General features: G+C 44.3%; 2 protein-coding genes across 22 annotated transcripts in view; both read right to left on the reverse strand.

Moving 5' to 3' along the window:
• The window catches only part of LOC147580697 (uncharacterized), a 403,830-nt gene that overhangs the window by 164,220 nt on the left and 216,749 nt on the right, over window positions 1-22,861 (reverse strand). For 20 of the 21 annotated variants that reach the window (XR_015251004.1, XR_015251003.1, XR_015251002.1 and 17 more), the window contains 4 exons: window positions 17,891-18,135; window positions 17,435-17,524; window positions 16,915-17,142; window positions 8,900-9,067 (listed from right to left, as the gene is read on the reverse strand). Coding sequence is in view for 4 of the 21 variants with exons in the window: in XM_086706133.1 (XP_086562259.1) it covers window positions 18,050-18,135 (86 nt within the window). In the remaining 17 variants the exon portion in view is untranslated. Of the gene's footprint in view, window positions 1-1,579; window positions 2,264-8,899; window positions 9,068-16,914; window positions 17,143-17,434; window positions 17,525-17,890; window positions 18,136-22,861 lie in introns of those variants that run through there. The other variant, XM_086706135.1, reaches the window with a different exon arrangement.
• On the reverse strand, window positions 20,665-22,800 carry HDGFL1 (HDGF like 1). Its single transcript, XM_086706130.1, has one exon. The coding sequence runs from the start codon at window positions 22,697-22,699 to the stop codon at window positions 21,980-21,982; it is 720 nt and encodes a 239-aa protein (XP_086562256.1). The 5' UTR covers window positions 22,700-22,800; the 3' UTR covers window positions 20,665-21,979.

A 22,861-nucleotide genomic window follows, 5' to 3' on the forward strand; every position in this document is an offset into this window, starting at 1 on the left:
GATATTTTAATAAGTTCCCTCACCAAGAATTTCCGGTGCCTGGAGACCGTTCCCATGTTCCGAGATCTGCCAGATCAGTCACTTGTTACCTCAATTGCCTACTGCTTTTTCTCGTTTCACCCCTCTCCATTCCTTCTTCTACTCGATGCTTTAAGAACGCGGGACTGAATTTCAGGACGGATATGAGATCCTTCCTTAACAAACTCTGCAGTTTCTACTAATCACCTCAAATTGACTTGTCTAGTAAGATCTCTCATACATTCAAGGGTGAGCTATTTATTTATTAGTTTAGTTTCTTCCTTTCATTTCAAGGAAGGAAGTTAAAAGGTAACATTAATTCCAGTTATTATTGTGAAAGGCTGAACATATTTTTTTTTTTTCCCTATACCAGGTAGCAGCCGAACGGATCAGTTCTAAAGGAACTAGAAAATATATGCTAGGGGCACTTGCAAGTTATTACAGTCTAATTGTAGTTAATTTTATTCTCTGGGACAACTAATCTCTCGATAACGTTTGCAGTGATTGATTAAAATCCACTCCTTGCTAAAATCAAGGTCTTTAGGTAATTGATGTGCTAATAGACCCGCAATTATTTGAGGCTGTGCTTCCTCACAGAGAGCAAGTCAAGGAATGGATAAAGTCCAAATAAAGTACCTATTTTGCAACAGGAGTTATGATAATTGCCAGGAGACAGCCTGCTTATCAGCTGTGAGCGTTTGCCATCCTTCATTAATATGTAGTTCAGTTGGACATCAGAGAAACTGGCCCCCATGGGAATACTCTTTGAATCTCCCATTATCTCATTTTCCATACACTTGGCTTGATCCACTTTTTATCTACGTCCACAGAAAGATCTGGCTTTTCACATAGGAGCTTTCTAAACAATCGGCTAGCCGTGAACCCTTGCCAAAGCTCCACGCGGTGTCGGCTGCTGTAAATTTGGACAAGCGTGTGCACCAATAAAGTATCCGTTTAAATGTTCCAGACTAAATATTTTAGAAGTAGACAAAATAAATACTCCAAAGTGCTAACCTGTGAGTTTTCCATTCTGTGGCTCATGTCTACGTGTCCTCCTGCGGTAGGCTCTCGATCGGGGCTCTAGGCCTTTACTGCCTTCAGGCATCTTGGGAAGTGCTCCTGTTCTGCTGTCCACTAACTCCTCGCTGCTTGTCCATCATATCGAGCTCTCTGCTGAGTCTAAACACGCCCACAGAGAGACTGGGATGGATGCATTAAAAACCCATTTAGTGGGGCGCCCCTCTGGCTCGGTCGGAAGAGCACGTGACTCTTGATCTCGGGTTGTGAGTTTGAGCCCCAGGTTGGGTGTAGAGATGACTTATATAAAAAAAAAAAAAAAAAAAAAAAAAAACAACTTAAAACTCATTTAGTAAAATAAAATAATAACCATCTTCTTCTAACTCAGCCAGACACGATCCAGGTGATCAAAATAACAGAATTGTACTTGACACTAATCAACTTTATTTTTCCTGGGCTTGTGGGCAAATAATTTTTAAATGGGGTGCAATTCTTTGGGGCATTGGCTCTCTTTATCCTTGGCCTCGTAAAGAATATTCTTGCCTGAGGGCTTATAATTGAAGTTTATTAAAGATGATTCTTTCCAATTATAATATGAGGGATGACTGCTTTATCTTTATATTTCATCCTCATTATGGCTCAAAACAAATATCCAATGTGGCCAATTACTAGGGACAAATAAAAAGGAAAGCACAGCCACTCAAGTGTTAGTTAAATACGGTTTGCAGGTCCTAGAATAACGGCTAACATATAATGCGAACGGATCGCGTGCCAGACTCTGCGCTAAGCACGTCCCTCTTACCACGCCATTCAATCTGTACAACAGGTAGTATTTCACTTATATTACATCCCGGCCAGCACAGTTATTCTCCCCATTTTAAGGATGAGTTCACTGAGGAAAAGGGAAGTTGACTAAGGTCTCACATGGTGGTAAGGAGAAGACCCCAGACCAAAACCAGAACAATAATCAACTGTATGATGAGAACACAGCCAGGTATGACCTCTGCTGTTCTGAATACAATTGAGCAAAGGAGAAGCGCCCATCAATCATTTTAACCAAGCTCACCTTTTGTTGTTGCTATTCAAGCAGGATTTTTGGCCCAGGAAATTTGTAGTGAGTGATTATGATTACATTTTCCTCATCTACATGCCTCTGACACTCTTGTTGAAGATGCTAATCTTGTATGAAGCTGTCTTTGGAGTTGATGATGCCTGCCACATGCTACTCCTGTGGGAAAGGGATAGATGTCATGCAGAAAATAGAATAAAATGCACTGGGGCAAGTTAAACTGCTAATAAGAGTAATCACAGTCATAGATTTTAAAATCATTTTACATCTAGTTGTAATTACATAAGTCCATTTCAGAAGTCCTACTGATGTGATGAGAAATTCATAAACTCTATACGAATTGAAAACAGAAATTATACACTTTATTAAAATACTACTGTCTCTGTATTATCATACATGTAAATTTATGCATATATCCATAAATTATACACTTATATGTATAAACTTTAATTTATCAGGACTAATCAATTTCATCTCCTCCTTAATTTAGTCCTTACTAATTTTCAATATTCCCATCAAAATATATTCTCCTATCAACGATAATAAAACGTAAAAGCATTCTAAGATTACTGAGTGTTTTTTCTAAACAAAATTTGCTTCCCATTTTAGAAACTTGATGTCACCAAGGCATCACCATCAAATTTCTGTATTTTTCTTTAAGATAAAAATAGAGGAGAAATCTTTCTAAATGTGTAAGTCCAAGAAAAACTTTAATTAGAATCCCTGGCTCTTGCTTAGGATTCGTTCTACATCTTATTTCAGTGACAGTAGGCAGGAAACTTCCCCTTCAATTTTAGGTGGAAGCCAGAATGAAAAGTGTTTTGGAAAAAAAAAAGAAAAATGAACTCTGGTCTCTGGTCCCATAATTCCTTTCTGTCCATAAAATAAACCTATGCAGAGTATCTGAAATAGTATCTCACACCTACCTGGCTCCTCTCTGTCACTCGTCTCACTTGGTCACAAGACACTGGATGGCCAACCCCTGGGGCACCCATGGTTGATCAGATTGGAAGGCTGCACCTTGAGTGGATCCAGGGAAACCTTTCCGACTCACTGGCATAGTGGTCAGGCTAGAGGTTTCAAGTACTCTAAAGAGTCTCGTTTATTTTGCCACTCAAGTCTGGAGGGCTTTCCCGCCAATGGCTTTGCTGTGGGTTCAAAACACTGTTATTTTTTGCCTCAACAGTCCCTGTGGTTAATGGTTGGCGTTACTTATTGCAAGAGCCTCGGGTTTTGAAACCTAAGACAGCCTCCGTAATCTCTCAACTTTCTTTTCAGTTAAGGACAGGAGACCTTCAGTCCATCCACCCCTGTGCCTGTCAAAAATGCCTGGTCTGAACACGGATAGGCCTGAGGCCAAGAACTGGCTGGCCAGGAAACCTAAAATGGCAGGGCTCAGCACCTCTCCGGAAGTTATGCTAAGGAACAAAGTGAATGAGGTTGACTCCTAAGTTCAAGGTAAAGGTGGAAACATTACCCACCCAGAGGATGGCCTAACTGGCTTAATTGGCCTCCTAATTTGCCTTATTGTTTCCAGGGGAGTGAGATTTCTCACGGGTGGTGTTGATCATGCTCCCCCCTTGGTTAAGAAGGGCTTGGGGGGGGGCGCCTGGGTGGCGCAGTCGGTTAAGCGTCCGACTTCAGCCAGGTCACGATCTCGCGGTCCGTGAGTTCGAGCCCCGCGTCGGGCTCTGGGCTGATGGCTCGGAGCCTGGAGCCTGTTTCCGATTCTGTGTCTCCCTGTCTCTCTGCCCCTCCCCCGTTCATGCTCTGTCTCTCTCTGTCCCAAAAATAAATAAACGTTGAAAAAAAAAAAAATTTAAAAAAAAAGAAGGGCTTGGGGCAAGGTGGAATCTCACATACAGACAGCTAAATGCAGTAAGAGTACAATTCCCATTTAATAAACTGAGAAACAGAAGATATCCTGTGAGATGTATGCCTTTAGGTGGACAAAATATCACCACAAATGTAAGATGTTATTTATATGAATGAAATCAGGAAAACAATAAATGAATGAGTCATAAAAACACACAAAAATATAAATTATTATATATCCTCTAATATTCACATTATTAAAATTATGAAATATATTATTTTAATCAATATTTTTTACATAATTCTAGTGACTGTAGTGATCTAAAAGATGAGAAATATTCCAAGATTACAAAAGCATACTATATTTTCATTCATTAAAGATGTAAGTTAAATGTACAAGTGAAAAATGAATATTATTTGTCATATTTTCAAAGTCTTTTCTCCTAAAACATTGAGAATTAAAAAGGCAAATGACAAATTATAATAAGTATTTCAAAATGTTAAATGAAAATATTTTAAAATAAAGCTGAAATTGTATGTAATTTTAAAGAATGTAATATTTTCATGGAAAGAAAGCCATTCAAATTTTAGCAATGTAAAATTTTCAAACTTTGTGTTTTATGTATATATTTTTATGTATCTGTTGTGTGTATGTGAGTGTGGTCTCCGTATACATATATGGAGAACAGAAGAGGGGAAAATGAGAATTTCTTTAAAGCAATATGAATATTTAACACCGTAAAATATTCCTGAGCCTTCACGTGCAAATTTTTGGAAGACCACCCCAGTTCCTGTGCGCCTCTTTGTCTACAAACTAGAACATAAGGAGAAGGAAACGGATCTTTTCTTGGTCCTGTTTGAAACCACCCTTCATTAGGCAATAGTTCTTGCATAGATTATTATTTGATAAGTTTTATCCATTTAGCATAAGTTCATAAAAGCAAATTACTTCCACTTTTCCCCTCTCAAGTTCTTTCCATTTCTCAGTGTTCCTTTGCAATGTTGGGCAGTGCAAACCACAGATCCTCAAAGAGCGAGGACCCAGTCTCCTGTGGACATCAGGCCGGAGATGCCTTCCTGGGTCCCGAATGTTTGTGGAGGGTTAAGTGCTGAACTGGGTCACCATGGTTCATGGCCACCATGAACCCAAGTATGGAGGTATCCTTGTGTTCTTTAAAAATTTATTTATTTATTTATTTAGTCATTAATTTATTTAGTCATTTATCTATCTTTGTTTATTTATTTACCTATGAATATTAAATGAAAGCCTCCTAAAGCATGGGCTCCAGAGCAAGGGCCCCTCCAGCCTGAACGAGAGCACTTCTGTCATAACCACCGTGGCCTTTCCAATGAAATCCACATATTTTTAACAAAACATAGAAGACAAGACTCCCTATGGGCCAACTCCTGTTTTCTTTTTTCCACTAGATGCCTTCCCCATCCTCACTGGCTCTCCTCTCCAGCCAAAGGGAAGTGATTCTGTGCCCCATTATCCCTGCTTTTTCTTGTGTTGGGTGTTTTGGAAAACTGTAGTCCCTTTCCTTTCAGACTCTTTTACTTCACACACCACCGCCCCCGACCCCCCATCTATTGGTCATTAAAGATGTAAATCAGACAGCTGATATTTCTGGGAAGCTTCCTGCTCAGACCCGTCTGGGTTGGGGTCCCTTCTACGTCCTCCGACAGCACTCTGGGCCTCCTTCCGTCATAGAACGGACCACAATGTATTGTAATTTTCTGCCTACGAATCAGAAGGCCCCTCCTAATTATGAGCTTGTTAAGGTCAAGAACTGTGTTGTATCTGATTTTGTAATCCTTCCACCCAGTAGGCTGTCAACTGCTACATCACTGATGCCTAAAAAAGCATCTGATAAAACAACACATTCAATACACTGTTTTTTAAGTTTATTTATTTATTTTTGAGTGAGAGAGCACCCGAGTGCAGGGGCAGAGAGAGAAGGACAGAGAGAATCCCAAGCAGCCTCCACGTTGTCAGCCCCGAGCCCCGTGCAGGGCTCGATCTCACAGTTCGTGAGATCATGACCTGAGCCAAAAATCACGAGTCGGACAATTAACAGACTGAGCCACACAGGTGCCCCAGAAACTCAATAAACTATCAAATACAACTGAACTTTGTCAAATCATCACCAATACACAGATATTATAAATTATATTTCTATTCATTCGGTTGTTGCTAGAAAGCAAAAGGCACGCTCAGACCAAAGCCAGTGCCTGGGACTGTCCCGTCCAGAAGACACAGAAACCCTTAGACACGGATCTTACTCAGGCCCTTACCGGGGCCACCGACAAATGCACTGCCCTCAATACACGCAAACTTCTCCTCAAACAAAAGCCTCACCGGATGGCATCGCGTCTTGCATATATTGGGCTCTACTCCTCACAAGCCTCAATTTCTTTTCTCCCCATATGTGTGAAAAGGCAGCTGGGATGCCAGGGTTCCAGGCAGAGTTTTCGAAAAAGGTCAACTAGCATTCAGATTCATTCTGGTAAAATTCATTCCTTCTCTTCCAGAAATTTAATGAGAAAGGACAGCTTTGTGAAATGGAGGAGCAAGAACAATATTGCTTAAATAAATTGGAATTTGCACTTTGATTACCCCGCAGTTTCTGCCATGCTTTACTGGAAATGCTCCCTGCGGTGCAGGTTTTTTTCCTCTGGAGTGACATCATCTCATGAAGCCATCCTCGCCATAATTATTTCCATCCATATTTGTAGAGCACGCAGCAAGAACGTTCAGTAAGGAAGAGCCGGTGCATCCAGAACACTTTAAAACTGTACAGTCACCAGAAAGCCCCATTAAAAGGCAAATGATATATCTTTATGCATGCCTCTGACCCCAAAGGAGATATTTCATATTCATATTAGAAGAAAAAAAAAAAGAGTCTCTTTCAAACAATGAAACTCTGATGCGAGCAAACGTCCCATGCCATGAAATAACAAACAACATGCATGGGTTCGGTTGCTTTTCTTGGAATAACACTTTTAAAAAACTGTCACATAGAGGAAGTGGACATACTGTGGTTCACAATTGTCAAGTTTAAATCCTTTTGGAATTTAGGCTGTGTCAACCCTAATACCAAGTATTGGAATTTAAAAAATGTTATTCTTAGCCATCCTGCTTTCCCTTTTGGGCAAATTGTTCTTTTTAGAATGTGCATTTCTAAAAATTTTAGTGAAAGTGAAAACATCAATAGAAGAGTGTTAATCTTCTCAAAAACCAAATAACTTGATGAAAAAGAAGATTTTTTTTTTTTTTTTGGCAATTTAAGTGCAATGAAAAAACAAAAACAAAAAAACAAAAACACGAAAGCTGTAGATGGGCTTTCCTGACAATTTGTGATGTGCTGGGGCTGACGTGACCCGCGGGAGAGAGACCACAGACTCCCAGTGCTGTGAGGTAAAGGGCATGGGCCAGGTTCTTTGTCTCCTGGAAAATAAAAGCTTCCACCATCTGCTCACTGAGGCTTTGATTTTGTTTTAAGTGCAGAAAAACACGCACTTAACTCTGCAGTTAGTGACAAGAACCAAATTCATTCATTCATCCATTCAGTCATTCATTCAACATAACCGAGGAAAAGGTGTTGTATGTGAGGTTAAACCGAAATGTTTACTTAGGAAAATGTGATTTTTCTTTCTCTCGCACCGCCGTTTTCAGACCTGCTCTGTAAAATCCCTTTTCCATGAAATTTAATGTCCTCTCAATCAGATTCTGTCATTTGTCAACTATTATCAGTTGCTTAAAAGTCCAACCTAATTTCACTCAGTTTAGGGGTGCCTGGTTGGCTCAGTTGGTAGATCACGGGACTCTTGATCTCAGGGTTATGGGTTCGAGCCCCACAGTGGGTGTGGTGCCTGCTTAAAAAAAGTAATCCAGGGGCGCCTGGGTGGCTCAGTTGGTTGAGCTCTCGACTTCTGCTCAGGTCCTGATCTCACGGTTCATGAGTTCGAGCCCTGCATTGGGCTCTCTGCTGTCACCAAAGAGCCCACTTTGGATACTCTGTCCCCCTTTCCCTCTGCCCCTCCCCTGCTCATGCTCTCTTTCTCTCAAAAATAAATAAAGCATTAACAAAAATGAATTGAACTCACTTGAAAACTTCAGCCCACAGCCTGTGGAACACTTTTTGTCTCTCCTGGCCCGGTGTGACTCACCCTGTGACCACAATCCAACCCCCCGTCCCCTCTCCTCTCTCTTCTGTGCCCTGGTACCTCTGTGTTGACCGTCCAGGAGGATGGGCGGGGCAAAAAGGACCAAAAGTCCTTACAGGTGTCATCTTTAGGTTGTTGCCAGGGCAGGTGAATTGATCCTTGCTGTCTCAGGTGGACAACGCTGGGCTCTTTCGAGGCCCTGGGGAGATGTTGCTCCTGACTCGTCACGTGGGTCAGGGTCACTGTCCCCCTTGGGTCCCACCCCTACAGAACACCCTAAGCATAATGACACCTATTCTGGCTGTTCAAGGATTTTCTTTTACAAACTCATGGGTTCATAGTTTTACTTTGATCATTTAGTAAAGCGAAACTCGAATCACATGTCCATCTAAGCAACAGGCAACCCACCACGGGTCAGTATCACGTACACATCTAAGCCAATGGGCAAACCTCCCCTACGGCTCCCTGATTTATGCTAGACCCCACTGTTACAGCCTCCTCTGTCTGCATGTGAGACGCTCTTGGGGCTGAGTTTACGGGGTTTCCAGTGTGCTTTCATTTGCACACAGCACGAAAGACATTAGTCAAGCTGACCCTGTAGGGTAATACTGTCAAATGCATACATTTTCACTATGCTCCCATTTTCCGCGTGCTTGACTGAAATCTGGGACGGTAGGTGGTAGGTCTGGTAGGTCGCACATGGCTCCAGTTCTCAGACTGGGGAACCAAGCTCTGACCTCGTTTGCAGCCAAAGCAAATGTGTATTTCAAAATGTTTTATGTTTCCCGTTGCTTGTGAGGGTGACTTACCCACCTCCGTAAGGAAAGGGAAGTCACGCATTGGTGCTGCACGGTTTTCTTCTGGCCAGTGTTAATGCCCATGGAATCTCCTCAGGATCAGAAACCAGAAATGCTGACTGCCACGGAAAACCCGTATTTCTGCGATTTGGGGAATGAGTCATCCCGGTCACTAAATAAAGCTCTGTTTGCCAGAAAAGAAACAGTGGCATTAAATAAGACTGTGAAATACTTTGAAGTACAGAGGGAACATGGGATTTAGGTTGAAGCCCCGTGCTTTATACCATCCCAAAGTTACACACTCACCTCCCTGTTTGCATAGGAAATAAGTCCCTCACACCTGCACCCCTCTTAAATCCCCGCTCCTTTCACACACCTTGAAAGAACCTCAACACCTCTTTAATGATGCATTGGAAGCGATATTGACCAGGAGGCAGGTAAAGAGACAGACTGTGGCGAAGTGCTTTAGCCTTCCGCTGAAATCATTACACTCTCTTCATTTTTCAAAGGGCATTAGATCAAAACTCATAATCCAACCTTAGAGCTCCCTAAATAGCCCTCTTCCCAATTAATGCAAAACTATTCAAATGTTGAGCTTTTGAAAACTTTCCTGTGAAGTTATAAATGTGTATCTACAGCTTTCAGAAATTCTTATAAATTTCCGATGTAAATTTATAACATGCTACCACAAGGGAGAAAAAAAAACAAAATATTTTGCTATTATCATCTTAGAAAGGAAGATGGAAGAATTTTGTCATAAAGTAAGCTGGGGCTCTTAAAAATTTATTTTATTTTATTTTATTTTATTTTATTTATTTTATTATTTATTTTATTTTATTTTATTTTATTTTATTTTATTATTTTATTTTATTTTATTATTTGGAAAATTTCTCTAAACACTTGCTATTATGCCCATGTAGAGAAATTTGTTCTCTTGAGCTACAGGGCATCATTTTCCATAAAACTAGCTCTGTGGCTGATTCCTCCAAATTTCTCAGTGCACATTTCCTGGGAGTCTTCCTGAAGATTCTGCCAGAATCACTTGATAAGGCTCTTGAGTTGCTCACCAGGACACATGAGGGAGAAATAGACCGGGCCTGGCTTCCCCACGGACTACATGAAATCTGACCATTTTGCCTGGTTCCAAAAATATTCCCCCGGTCCCCCCTTTTCTTTTTCACTTTTCTTTATGATGTTTCTTTCATTCCCTTTAACTTTAGCTTGAACTTCTGTTTATGACTACGACTGTTCATCTTCAGGAGGTTGGTAATACTATGAAAAACCAAAAAGTACATGGATGGGGTATAGTAGTAAAGTCTCATCAGGAAATTTATTAATTATCTGTTGTGTGCACATTTACATTAAAGTGAAAGTTGGCTCACTCCAGCTAAATTTAAATTCCAGATGAATGATGCTAGCAAATCGAAGAGTAGATCAAGAAACCTGGTTCCAGTTTTATTAATGGAAGAGCTGCTAAAATAAATATACGGATGTTACCCAAATGAAAATGTAAACAACCCCCAAAAGTTTCCGTGATTCTACTTTGCCTACCTGAAACCCTGAAATTCATGGAAATGAAGTGACTAAATGGCATGATCACAAATGACCTGATCATGTTGTTTATTTTGAGACATCCATTTATTTGCTATGCCACCCGTGTTTCCTGGATTCACAGCTAAAATGATTTCTCCCCCTGCCGTAGCATCCCTGTCTATTTTCAGAGAGTCTATTTTCAACGAGTGTTAATACCTTCTTTAGAATCAAGAAGATACCCCTTGAATTGGGACCTTTGGTAAGGTGACACTGTACTACGCCCACGTGCTGCTTTCTTAGTAACTAACACAACACTGAGAAGACGCCATTGAGTTTTGTCTCCCCGAGAACTTCCCCTGGGGTGTGCAAGATCAGGTGATTCTATTGACTAATTTCTTTGGTAAAATAAAGTGGCTGTCTTTGAAATATCATAAACGATATCCTTTCATTTAGTCCTGTACTTATTTACTAATCCATTGGGCATTCATTCTGTGCCTACTAAGCCCTAGCAAACATACTAGGTGTTGGGAATTTATTTCAATTTATAGCTATATCAACATAACCGAAATCTCAGCGACAGTGACCAACAGAGAGGAAGACCAGAAGATTCATCTCATATTCGATGCATTTTATCAGGCTTCAGGAGCACAGCAGGAAACCAGGGTCTTTGGTGACTGACTGCATGTGTAATGAGTAGGGCAGCAAGGTTAAAAAGACAGCCACACAGCTACAACGAATTCAGCAAACTACATCTCACTAACACATTTGTGGGCTTTTTTTGTTTTTTAAACGTATGAATTCTTAGCTACTTTGAATCACTACCAGGCTCCTTCTAATTACTAACAATGCCAAGCCTGCCCTCTCAGCTGTAGCTGGATGCCCCAGGCATCTTCATAGCAAAACAAACAAATGATTGGAATATTATGATTTAAACTCAAAACCAAAGCACAGTTGGAGATTTTTTTTTTTTTTTTTACCAGACTGCTTGAAAGTCTTGTGTCTAGGGTTTGTGAGATCATAGAAGATGCAGGAGGACGACACAAGGTCAAATCTACGTCTCATATACAAAGAACAAACTGGTTTTCCAATCCTTTTGCCGTGGCTCACAATCTAGACGATGGCATAGGAAGGATAGTAAGGTCCTGTGCACAAAGACCACACTAGTGACCTCAAGTGCCCTGCTATGGATAATGGCCATTATCAGAGGGAGGGGGTGGAGGTCGCAGAAAGAATGGCCCCGCAGATACATGCTATGCAGACTATTTTTATGATCTAATTCTTAGGGGCATCTATTTATTTCAACAACCAAAACAGCCCCTCTGAGTACGGCAATGAGGCACCCTGTCATTATCCAGCTGTGGTGGAGGGTTGGTTCGTTTTTGAAAATTGATAAATACGTAGTATCCACCCTGGTCTCACACAATCAGAAAAAAAAAAAAAAAAAGATTAAATATGCAGCTTCTGTAAAGGAAGTTTCTCTTTGACTCTCTATGGTAACACACATAGCAAGCTGTGCCTTGGGTGTGAAGGTTCGAGGGCCACTGGAGTCCTCCATTTTTAACCTGTTCATTACCATTTGTGCTCAGCTTTGAGGGAATATCTTTAACCAGTTCATGGGGTGAGCACAACCAGAGGGCACCCTGTATGCTGTAATATTTATTTCGGGGAGCTGATATAAGTGATATTGTCCGGGGTGGGGGAGGACTGAGGGAGGAGACGTACGAAAGCACAATAAGTCTTGTGTTTGGGTTTTTTGTTGCACAGTGAGCACTGGGATGGTAAAATATTATTTTCATCATTCTTTCTCTTTTTTTTTAATATATGAAATTTATTGTCAAATTGGTTTCCATACAACACCCAGTGCTCATCCCAAAAGATGCCCTCTTCAATGCCCATCACCTACGCTCCCCTCCCTCCCACCCCCCATCAACCTCTCTCTTTTTAACTGCAGATTCAGAAATATTACAGAATACCTGCACTGAATTATGTCTACTTGGCATTGAAACATTCGTATCAATGTGATTAAAATATAGTCAGGCTGTCCGTTTCTCGTGACAGTCATAAGAAATATGAGAAGGTGGATACTCAGCTCCCTCATTAATTGATGTGATCCAAACAGCCCTTCTCTGCTTCAACAAGGGACCTTAATGTGGATTTTTTTTTTTCCCAAGGCTGTGACATTCACATCTAATGGCAAAGCCCTCTAACAGAGCAATTGTTAGGAATGCCAATCAAGCGGAAATAGCAAAACTATTGTTTTTCTCTATAGTGTGAAAGGAGACTTTTAACGTACCTAAAACACATCTCTTTACACATTCTGCACCATCACCCATCCTTGGCTTATAGCGTTCATCTAAAAGACTGGCTAAGTTAGCTTTTACAAAAATCCGGGATACCACCAGGCTTCTCCTTGGGTGATGGGATAATATATAGGACCCTGGAAACAGTTTTGATTTGTGTCTATTATAACTCCAGACTCTGCTCCTGTCATGAAACAACAAATTCAGATTCTGGACCAGGAAAAAAAAAAAAAAGTGGAGGTTTTAAAGCCTAAAATGACTTAACAGTAACTAGAAACTCAACCTACCTAGAAGTATCCTCCTAAAATGTAAGCAAAAACTTGACCTTGCCCGTTACAACAGAAAGTGGAATATTCCCCACCCGCACACACTTCTCTCCACGCTCACACTCCGGTGAGAACTGCTGGGTTTGCATTCAGGGACACTGGCTAGTGAAGACTGGGGTGGGGAACTGTTTAGGCAAATCCGCCAACCCCGAAAACCTGAAACTCTAGGCTGTGATAACGACATGCCCCATGAAGACTCCATGACGCTGCCCTGGCGTCCAGCCTCTAAATGTAACTCACATCTCGTATGAAACATCCACCACCTGTGCACGTGCTCTCTGGCTGCTGAGATGCGGGGCCAATGACCGCCTACACTGTGACTTCATTAGTTTCAGTTAATTAATAACAACGGATGACTCTTTGGGAAGTGCCCTGCTAGGTACTGCAGAAGATCTGGGAAATTTCACGGCCCCCGTGATTGAGCACTTTCTGTTTGGGGCGGGAAAAGAAAAAAAAGAGCCAAAATATGTTAAATAGCATAAAGATAAAATCCTGGTCTATATCGCAGCACGAAAGACGCCACATGGATGTGTGTGACAGCTTGGCAACGGGTGGTACCGGGCAATGGTTCTCGTTTCGAGTGTTATAGGACTCGTGTGTCTCTCTCTGTGGTGAGGTGTAATATACGTAATACGACATATATTATAAAGTGTAATTATAAATAATAAAGTATTTAAGTTTGTGGATTATTCGTTTTCATAACTATATTGATTCAACATCATCTTTGTAAAGATGCTGCTCTATTCAAGTACATTCCCATGTGCTGGCTTGAGGGCCTGGGAAACGGGAGAGCCCCAGGACCACAGGTCAACTTGGCCACCACCCTCACTGTCCTGGTTACCGTGGCACAATCCCCACCAGCCACTCTCCAGCCCTGCTTACCTCAGTTTGTTTCTCCCAGTGTCTTGCATAATCTTCTAGGTTAAAATAGAATCTCCTTATTTATTAAACGTATTTTTCTAATGTATGTTCATTTTTGAGAGAGGGGGAGAGTGAGAGTGTGCGCAGGGGAGGGGCAGAGACAGAAGTAGACAGAGGATCCTAAGTGGGCTCTTTGCTATCAGCACAGAGCCCGACGAGGGGCTCGAACTCACAAACTAAGAGATCATGACCTGAGCCAGAGTCGGACGCTCAACAGACCGGGCCGCCCAGGCGCCCCTAAGTTTGTTTTTGATTGCCTCTCTCTCCCTGCTAAAATGGAAGCACCAAGAATATAAAGCACTGGTTTATATTGTTTCCTGATGGATTCTAAGCCCCTGAAAGACTATCTGGCACACAGTAAGTACTCAATAAACAGGTGCAATTTTGATAGTGTTGTCACTGAACAGATACAGGGACACTCACCAGCATGAAAGACTCTGGGGTCATTTTCTATGCATTAAAATGACCGAGAACCACCAGGAGAGACAATAGTGCTATGAAGTCACAGTAGGACAGAAATATTTAGTTCTGTTAAAACAGTTTAATATGCAGTGAGCCCCAGACTCACTCAGAGTCTTATAAGACACAAAGTTTAGTTTTAATATCGTTGAAAACATATGCCCCTTAGTCATTTCTCTGTCCCACTTTGGTGTTACTGCATTGGGAAATTTTCATTATATTTATTTACTGTCTACTTATCTGTTTCTCCCCTACAATATGAGCTTCATGAGGGTAGATGGCTGTTTGTCTTGTCACCGCTCTGTCCCCAGTGCTCCCCACACACCCCGCTGGGACTGCAGCAAGAATTTCAATAACGTATTCGAGGTATTGCTCTCAAGACAGCCACGGACTGTAATCAGTGCACGTGTCCCAAACGTCTGAGAGTGAAAACAGGGACGCTAATGAAAAGGATGGAAGCGGATGAAGTGCAGGCTGAGAAACAGAGACACAGCTGAGGACCTGAGGAGTGGCCCGCGAAGAAGCCACCAAGCCCAAGCAGCAGAATAACTGCGAGTGAAAGGGGAAAACAGGCCTGGTCACAAGTGAAGAGAGGGGGGCGGGGAGAAAGGAGCTGAGCTGCACGTATTTTTAATGAAGTGTTGAGTAGGTCGCCAAGACAGGTGGGTGACGACTATGATGAGCAGTGGCCGGGGTGTGAAAAAAGAAAAAAAAAAAAAGCAGAATTAAGTGACACTCGGTAAATCACAGGAGGATGCGAAACCTGGGAGGGCTTCTGGAAACAATGGTCGATCCCTTGTAACACCCCAGTGCCTTCCAGTAATCGAATTGGGCAGCTCATTAAAATTAGGTGTGAATAGATAGGTACCCTGGCAAAAAGGCAAGGGAGCCAGGAAGCGGCCAGAGCAACGCAATTACTATGTCTGTCGTTGAAAAAAAGAAAAATCAGGCCCATAGGAGGTATTCGAGGAGGTGGGCTTAAAAAATCCCCATTGGAAAACAGTGAGTGGCTCCTGGGGAAATAACAGGAACAATAAAGTCGGCCACGGGAGGGCTGAGTCAGGCCAAAGAAGAGGAATGTTTAATAATTGGATATGTGTGTGTAAAATAACTCTGCTAACAGTGAGGGAATTTAAAGAAGTTATTTGAAGAGCCATATGAGGAAACAGGAGAATAAGATCTCAGCCACTCTCTGTGTCTGGGCAGGCTAAATATAGAATTGGCAAGTGGACCTCAGTAAAGGAGCTGCACGGCATCTGGCCGAGGGCCCCAGTGTTTTCCTAAATAAGCGTGTTAAGGTGGCTCCAATGATCACAAACGGTGCCGTTAGCTCTCTGGACCACGCTGAAGGGAGGGGGATTCACAGCGACGTCGTGCCTTCTTCGTGCTGGGTACGGTGTGTGACATTCTCACACGTATGAGCTCATGTGCTTCTCACAACCAAACTGTCACATGAAAACCATGGTCACAACTTCCAGTTGAGGGAAACCGAGATCACGCAGCTGTTCAACAGCAAAGTCAGGAATTAAAGGTGAGTCTGGGGCGCTCCAAGGCCAGCTGCCACCAAGCTGATAAGGGAAGCCGATAAGGAAGACTCAAAGCACTCAAGAGAACGCGTAACTGAAGGAAGCAGATATTGTGGGGGTGCCTGGGTGGCTCAGTCGGTTAAGGGTACGACTTTTGCTCGGGCCATGATCTCACAGATTGTGCGTTCAAGCCCCACGGTCTGCCTCTGTGCTGACAGCGAGGAGCCTGCTTGGGATTCTCTGTCTCCCTCTCTCTCTCTGCCCCTCTCCTGCTTGTGCTCTTTCTTCCTTTCTCTCTCCCTCTCTCAAAAATAAAATAAACATTAAAAAAAAAAAAAAAAGGAACCAGATGACTGTGTTGAATATGCTTATTCACACCCTGATTCACATGGTGACCTTGGATGATTTGATTGCTCTCCCTTGGGCTTCAGTCTTGCTAAGGTTTGTTATTTTATGAGACCAACTTCTACCTATAAAAAATAACAAAATGATCTAATTCAATGAGTGGGGCACACACCTTTAAAAAAAAATCCTTAGGCTCCCCTTAGAGTTTTTACTGGGCATGACAAAATTTCTCAAGTTTTCCTCTGACGTTTGGGGTGAGAGTGGGGGTGATTTGTCATCCATTCATTTCATTATTAACAGCCATCAACTGAGAGCTTAACGTGAACCAAGCACTTTGGCGGGCTCTTGGAAGCAAAATGATCACGGTTCCCGTCTCCATAGAACGTATACCCTACTGGGTAAGGGATTTTACTGTTTTACTAAGCATCAGGGAGTGGAGTAGATGTTGTTACAGGAAAAGCAGGGTCTTATCCAACTTTGGAGCAAAACCTAGTTCTGATGTAGTAAATTTAGGAAAAGCTTCATCAGGGGAGAAGCGAATGCAGCTGTTCGCGTTCTGGGCGGAAAGAAGAGCTGGTCTCAAAGTGGCAAAAATCGGAGAGGCAAGAGCACAGCACTCACCAAATGGTCCACAGTCCTCAGGCACTGACCACACACCAGGCAGGAAGCAGGTGAAGCTTGTTTTCCGCCCGTCCCCATGCCAAAGATGCGGCCACTCCATGACGAGGGGTGCCCTTGATCCACATACGCCTCAAGCTGCCCCAGGCCATCTGGAGCCCTTGGCCGCAGTCTTTTCTGTGTGTTCTCAAGACCATCTCAGTGAAGTTGAAATTTACATGTGAAACCAGACTGCAAAGGGAAAATCGCCCGCTGTCAGAATTACTCTAGGAAACCACTTAGGAGGTCTCTATTTTAAAGATCTCAAAGTCTAATACAGTCAATTTTTCCACCAGGAGTAGGAAACAGAAGTGTTTCTATACAGGCCAGCTAGTTGGCTCGTGAGATTGGAGCCAGATTGTATAGTGAACAGATCCTGTTCCTTTAAATACCTTCCATTCTGAGAAGCGTCTACACCAGTGAGGCATCTATATCATAAAAGGCTGAAGGAGTGGCAGGTCCCAGTTCCCCTTGGCATACTCACACTTCTTGTTGATTTCTGGCTGAAGGGTTAATACATGGCTTCTGTCTGAAAAAGGCAGCAACCGGAATTCTCTCGTCCCTGCCTGGGGACCTGGGCATGATGAAAACAATGGACGTAAAATCACCCCAACCTGCATATGTCATTAGCGGACAAGTCAGTTTCCTCTGCCTCCCTATGGGGGTCAGAATGGGTTCAACCTCACATACGACTTTTACTCCAGCATCGTGATTCTAAGGAGTATCTCATAGCAGACTTCTAAGTGAATGCCAAATATCTACTGTGTGCTTGTTATGGCCTGTTTTGGGAAATTATGGCCTGTTTTGGGAATGGGGATAAACTATTAATGAAACATATGTTCTTTCTCCTCCAGTTTAGTGGAAAAGCACAAACTTCACAGGAAATGACAGTATGGCCAATGCGAGCATGGAACTATGGGAACACATGGGTGGCTCTTACCTCGAGTAGTTGGCCAGGCCCAGAAGGGGGAGGAGGGGGGGCAGTGTTTTCCGAATGCAAGTAGCAGCATGTATACGCAGCAGAGGTTAGTAGAAGCTTCTCTTTGACAAGAGTGTTGATGAAGGGAATTGAAGATGTCCTGTGTGCCCTGAATATCTACTACACTTCCAGGGGCATAAAATGGAGGTACGAGCCACAAAGAAGAATCTGCACCTTTGGTGAGAATTTGCAGAACAGGTTGAGAGCTAGAAGACAGAGAATTTACAACTGTCAGTGGCAAAGTCCCTTGCCAAAGTGATGTAACCAGTGACGTTTGTGTGAAATACCAAACACTTGGAAAGCCTTACCTAAGTCAGTATGTTAAGTGTGTGTGCCGATCACTGACAACGTGCTCAGCATGCATTTGCATGGAATGTTCAAACGAGACCTTCCAAACACTCCTCAACACATTTGAACGCCCCCCAACACCGCATCGGCAGACAGCCCAGCAGTGCTCTCCATTTGGCAAGGTAGCTGGTTATCGATCAGTAATTTTGTCACCGAGGCACACACGGTTTTCAGAAGAAGACCAAAAAAAAAAAAAAAAAAAAAAAAAAGACCGCAGCAGTAGAATTACTGGAAATTTTAGACAGCCAAAAACACTCATAGGGTCTGCTGTGTCGGAGAAGAGGGCTGAGAATACAGATTTTCCATGTTTCCATTCCTTCACTGAGTTTTCACTGTGTTTGCTAATTCTGCACATCACTGTTCAGGGGTACTGTTAGTTGCATTACCATTATCACGACCGTATTATAGTCGCTGAGAAGACAAACGTATGCAATGCTTCCTAATAAACACCAACTTTTTTCTATCCCCGACATTAGAGACAAAAAGGGAAGGAAGAGATAACACAAAATGAAGGACTCAAATGGTAGTAATTTCATTTTCTTTTTTTTTTTAATTTTTTTTTTTAACGTTTATTTACTTTTGAGACAGAGAGAGACAGAGGATGAACGGGGGAGGGTCAGAGAGAGAGAGGGAGACACAGAATCTGAAACAGGCTCCAGGTTCTGAGCTGTCAGCACAGAGCCCGACGCGGGGCTCAAACTCACGAGCCGTGAGATCATGACCTGGGCCGAAGTCGGACGCTTAACCGACTGAGCCACCCAGGCGCCCCTCATTTTCTAGCTTTCAAGTTATTGAACCATTTCAGAAGATGTCCCCCCGTAAAAAAAAATTATCAAAATCACATGCCTGCCTGTGGCAAACATACCAATCCGTATTTGAACTTCCCATAGTCACATACTTCTTGAAAAACAGGGAATGTACAATTGTCCTCACCACCTCACCAAGTCATTTAATGACAAAACCATTGTCAGGTGCCCCGGATGTTTTTTTTTGTTTGTTTGTTTTTGTTTTTTGCTTTTAATTTTTTTTTTTACACACCCACTAGCAGTGTTTGTTAATTTATTCTTTGTTAATATAAAAATTCTTTGTCAATTTCTAAATGTTCCCTTCAAAATAGTAGATGAAAAATAAGTACTCCTATTTTATTCCAATAGGATGTTTTATTCAAGAACCCATAAACTATAGTAAAACAAGGTTACTAGTTGTCTGACCTTGAGAAAATTACTTAGCACCTCTGAACCTCAGCTCCCCCCAGCTTTAAAATAGAGAATAATAGGTACCTAATTGGGTAGTTGTATTAATAAAGACTTTACGTGTAGAACATATCAATTAGCTGCTCTCATCATTATTTGTTATTGATACTAACATAGCAATTTTGTTGACTTCGGATTTCATGGTCAGTGCTGTTTTTGAATGTGTAATTCGGGGGACAAAGCTCAGGCTTGGACCAGTGAAATCTGCAATTTGATTCCCGAGGGCCCTGTGAAGTGCAAGAAAAGCCACTTAACCTCTCTGAACCAAGCTGTTTCCACTGGGAAATTTGAATTTTAATGTGTACCTTCCCAGATCATGACAAAGATTGAACAAGGTCGTTCTTCTCCGCACATGGTAAACATTCATTGAAGAGTAACTCCTAGTATTAATAATACTGCAATAGCAGTAGCGGAAAAACAAGGAATCGTCTGGGTATAAGCCTTCGAGTAAAATAGCATCATCTTGCACAGTGACGTCTTCTGTTGCCCACCGTGCTGGTTAGCTGCCTCGTGTGTTCTATTGAAAAGCACTCTGCTATTTACTAAGTCTTTACATGTTGACAAATACACTACCTGGAAACCAGCATGTGATTATGAATAAGGATATTTCAATATCCCCAGATATACGCACAAAACCACTGGGGAAAAACACATACACAAAATATTCTGCAGACACTACATATTTTAAGAACGGGAAATATAAAGCAAGAGCCTTTTATCAGCAGAGTAGTGATGAGATCTTTGAAAGCAATCACAACAATAAGAAAAGGACCAATCCTCTTACCCTTCTTCTTCTCTAAATCTGCTGTTTGGTAAATGCAGAATATTAGAAACTCAGTTGTTGTCCCAGGGTGTCACCATTCGTACATTCTAAGGTGACTTTTTCCCACTGGTTCTAAACAGTGTGCGTTGTGGGGCGGGGGGGGGGGGGGTGGGGGGGGTGGGGGGGGTGGATACTATGGATGGCACCAAGGGTAGAGACCTTGAGATAAGGAAGGTTTCTCAAAGTGGAGGGGATTCTAAAATATCCCTGTCCACGACAAATGATTGCTTTTCACACAGGATGGAGAGAAAACAGGAGGAGCCTTGAAGTGAAGGGCCAATTCTTCAGAAACCAAAGGAACAGGCCTGAGATGTATTTAAAGTAATCAACGGGTTTTATTTCCTGGAACTGAAATAGTTCAGCTCTCAACTTCCAAAGCTACAGTCAACAATTTTTCATCAGAGCCCAAGAGAGAAGGGCAAGGGTGAAAGAGACAACAGACAAGAGAGGCATCCAGAGAGAGTGGAGGAAGAGGCTGGCAGGGGGCACTTAGCCCTCTCTCTTCTCAGGAAGTTACATTTCAGGTCTGGTGACAATGCTGGGGGTGGGATAGGAGGCAGATTGTGGGATGGGGATGGAAAATGGCACCTGCCAAGGAACACCAAAGCCTTAACTACAAAAAGAAAGTCATCAAACCCCAACGGAAAGGGAACGTCCTAGTCCATCTCAGACCTGGGGTAAACCATGGCAGAGCGGCAAGCTGACTGAAGACGTCGCCAGGGTAGTTCATTTTTGAAAAATAAAAAATAAAATTCTTTGCATTAAAAATTAGGTTTCCTAAACAACGTGCCTTTTGTTTTATGCCTGAGTGATACAGATGACTGTAGGCTGGCCTTGAGGCTGTGGGGAGAGGGAATAGGGGTGGCCAGGAGTCTCCCCGGAACATTCCAGTAGCCCAGACATCTGAATGGGGATAGATGTTCCTCACTGCTCCCTTCCAAAGAGCTGGGTAAAGCTGACCCTTCCCACCTCACAAACAACTTGGAAGCTCTCAAATTATTTGGTGAAAAAACGACAAATCCCTGGGTCAGCAAAAGGGGAGACCCAGATGGGAGAGAGGGCCTCCCAGTTTGGGGGAATGCGAGCTGCTGGGTATAACAGGCATGGGGGGGGCAGGGCAAGAGCTCTGGAAGACGGCCACCCACTACCAGCCCAGTTTGAGGACTGCCCCTTCCTAGTCCCTGGAAGTCCCCCTCCGCACCCACCCATGCTCTGTATCCTGCACCCCTTCCCCTCCTACCCCTGATTCCAACGCAGAGGTCCAGAATGCCCCGGGGAGGGAGAGAGGGTGCAAACGGCAGGTCCACGCCCCAACTGAAACCTTAGGAAACAGTTCCAGGCAGGGAGGGGCGCGGTGGGCTCAGCTCAACCCCGGAGGGGGTGGGGGTGGGGGTGGGGGGTGGAAGTCCTGGCTCTGATCACAGGGGTGCCGGGGGCCAGGTGGCCTGCCCCTCCAGGTCAACCCCAGGCCCGGGCGCGGTTGGTGGAGGGGGAAGGGGTTGGACGGAGGAGGAGAGCGGGTGGGGGGTGGGGGAGGCGTCCCAGTTCGTAGGCCGTGGCCAGTCTCCCCAGTTAACAGCCAGGCCGCAGCAGGAACGGGGCGGGGGCTCTTCTCCAAACCGGTGACTACAGGCTCTCGCGCTCTGCGACGCCCGGGGCCTGCGCCTCCGCGGCCTCTCCCGGCTGCTCGGGCCCCTCCGCGGGCGGTGCCTGGGCCGGGCCCGGCTCGGGGGCGGTGGCGCCGCCGATCTCCAGCTCCACGAGGGGCGGCGGCGCGGCTTCTCCGGCGGCCTCGGCCTCCTCTTCTTCCTCCTCCTCCTCCGGCGGCGGCGGCGGCTGCTCCCCTTCCGGCTCGGCCTCCCGGGGCTCGGCCTCTCGGGGACGTTTGGGGGAGCCCTCCGGCAGCTCCCCCGCGCTCCTCTTGGGCGCCCCCTGCTCCGCGGCCTGCTCGGCCTGCGCGTCGCCGCCCGCCTTCCCCTGCGGGTAGCCGCGGCCTGCGGTGGCGTCCGCGCCGACTTCCGGCTGCGGCCCGGGCCAGTCGGCGCCGGCCTGTCCCCGGGCCAGCTGGTAGTCAGCGGCCTGGACGGTGGGGTTGTTCTCGATCTCCCACAGCCCCGCGCTGAAGCCCCTCCTCTTGTTGGGCTTGCCGAACTTCTCCTTGGACTCCTCGTACGGGAACAGGTGCTTGGGGCCCAGGAAGGCCGTCTCGTGGGTGCCGAAGAAGAACACCTGGTACCGGTTAGGCTCGGCCATGTGCTCGATCCTGGCGGGCCAGTGGGCGTAGCCCTTCAGCTTGGCGAACACCAGGTCGCCGCTCTTGTACTTGGGCCGGCAGTAGCGCGACATGGCGGGGGTGCGGACCCGGCCTCGGAGGAGGCCCCGGCGACGCCCCACGACGCGGGCGGGTGGCTGCCGCTGGGCTGGGTGCGCGCGCCCCGCGAGGGCCCCCGCGCGCCCGCCGACGCGCGCAACGCCCCGCGCCCTGAGAAGGTTCTAGCGCGAAGACTG

This window comes from Puma concolor, chromosome B2 (genome assembly GCF_028749965.1).
Source record: "Puma concolor isolate L17-30 chromosome B2, mPumCon1.1.hap2, whole genome shotgun sequence".
Taxonomy (NCBI): domain Eukaryota; kingdom Metazoa; phylum Chordata; class Mammalia; order Carnivora; family Felidae; genus Puma; species Puma concolor.

Coding starts and splice junctions, on each gene's coding strand:
- HDGFL1 (XM_086706130.1), bottom strand. CDS start 22,699: ATGTCGCGCTACTGCCGGCCCAAGTACAAGAGCGGCGACCTGGTGTTC.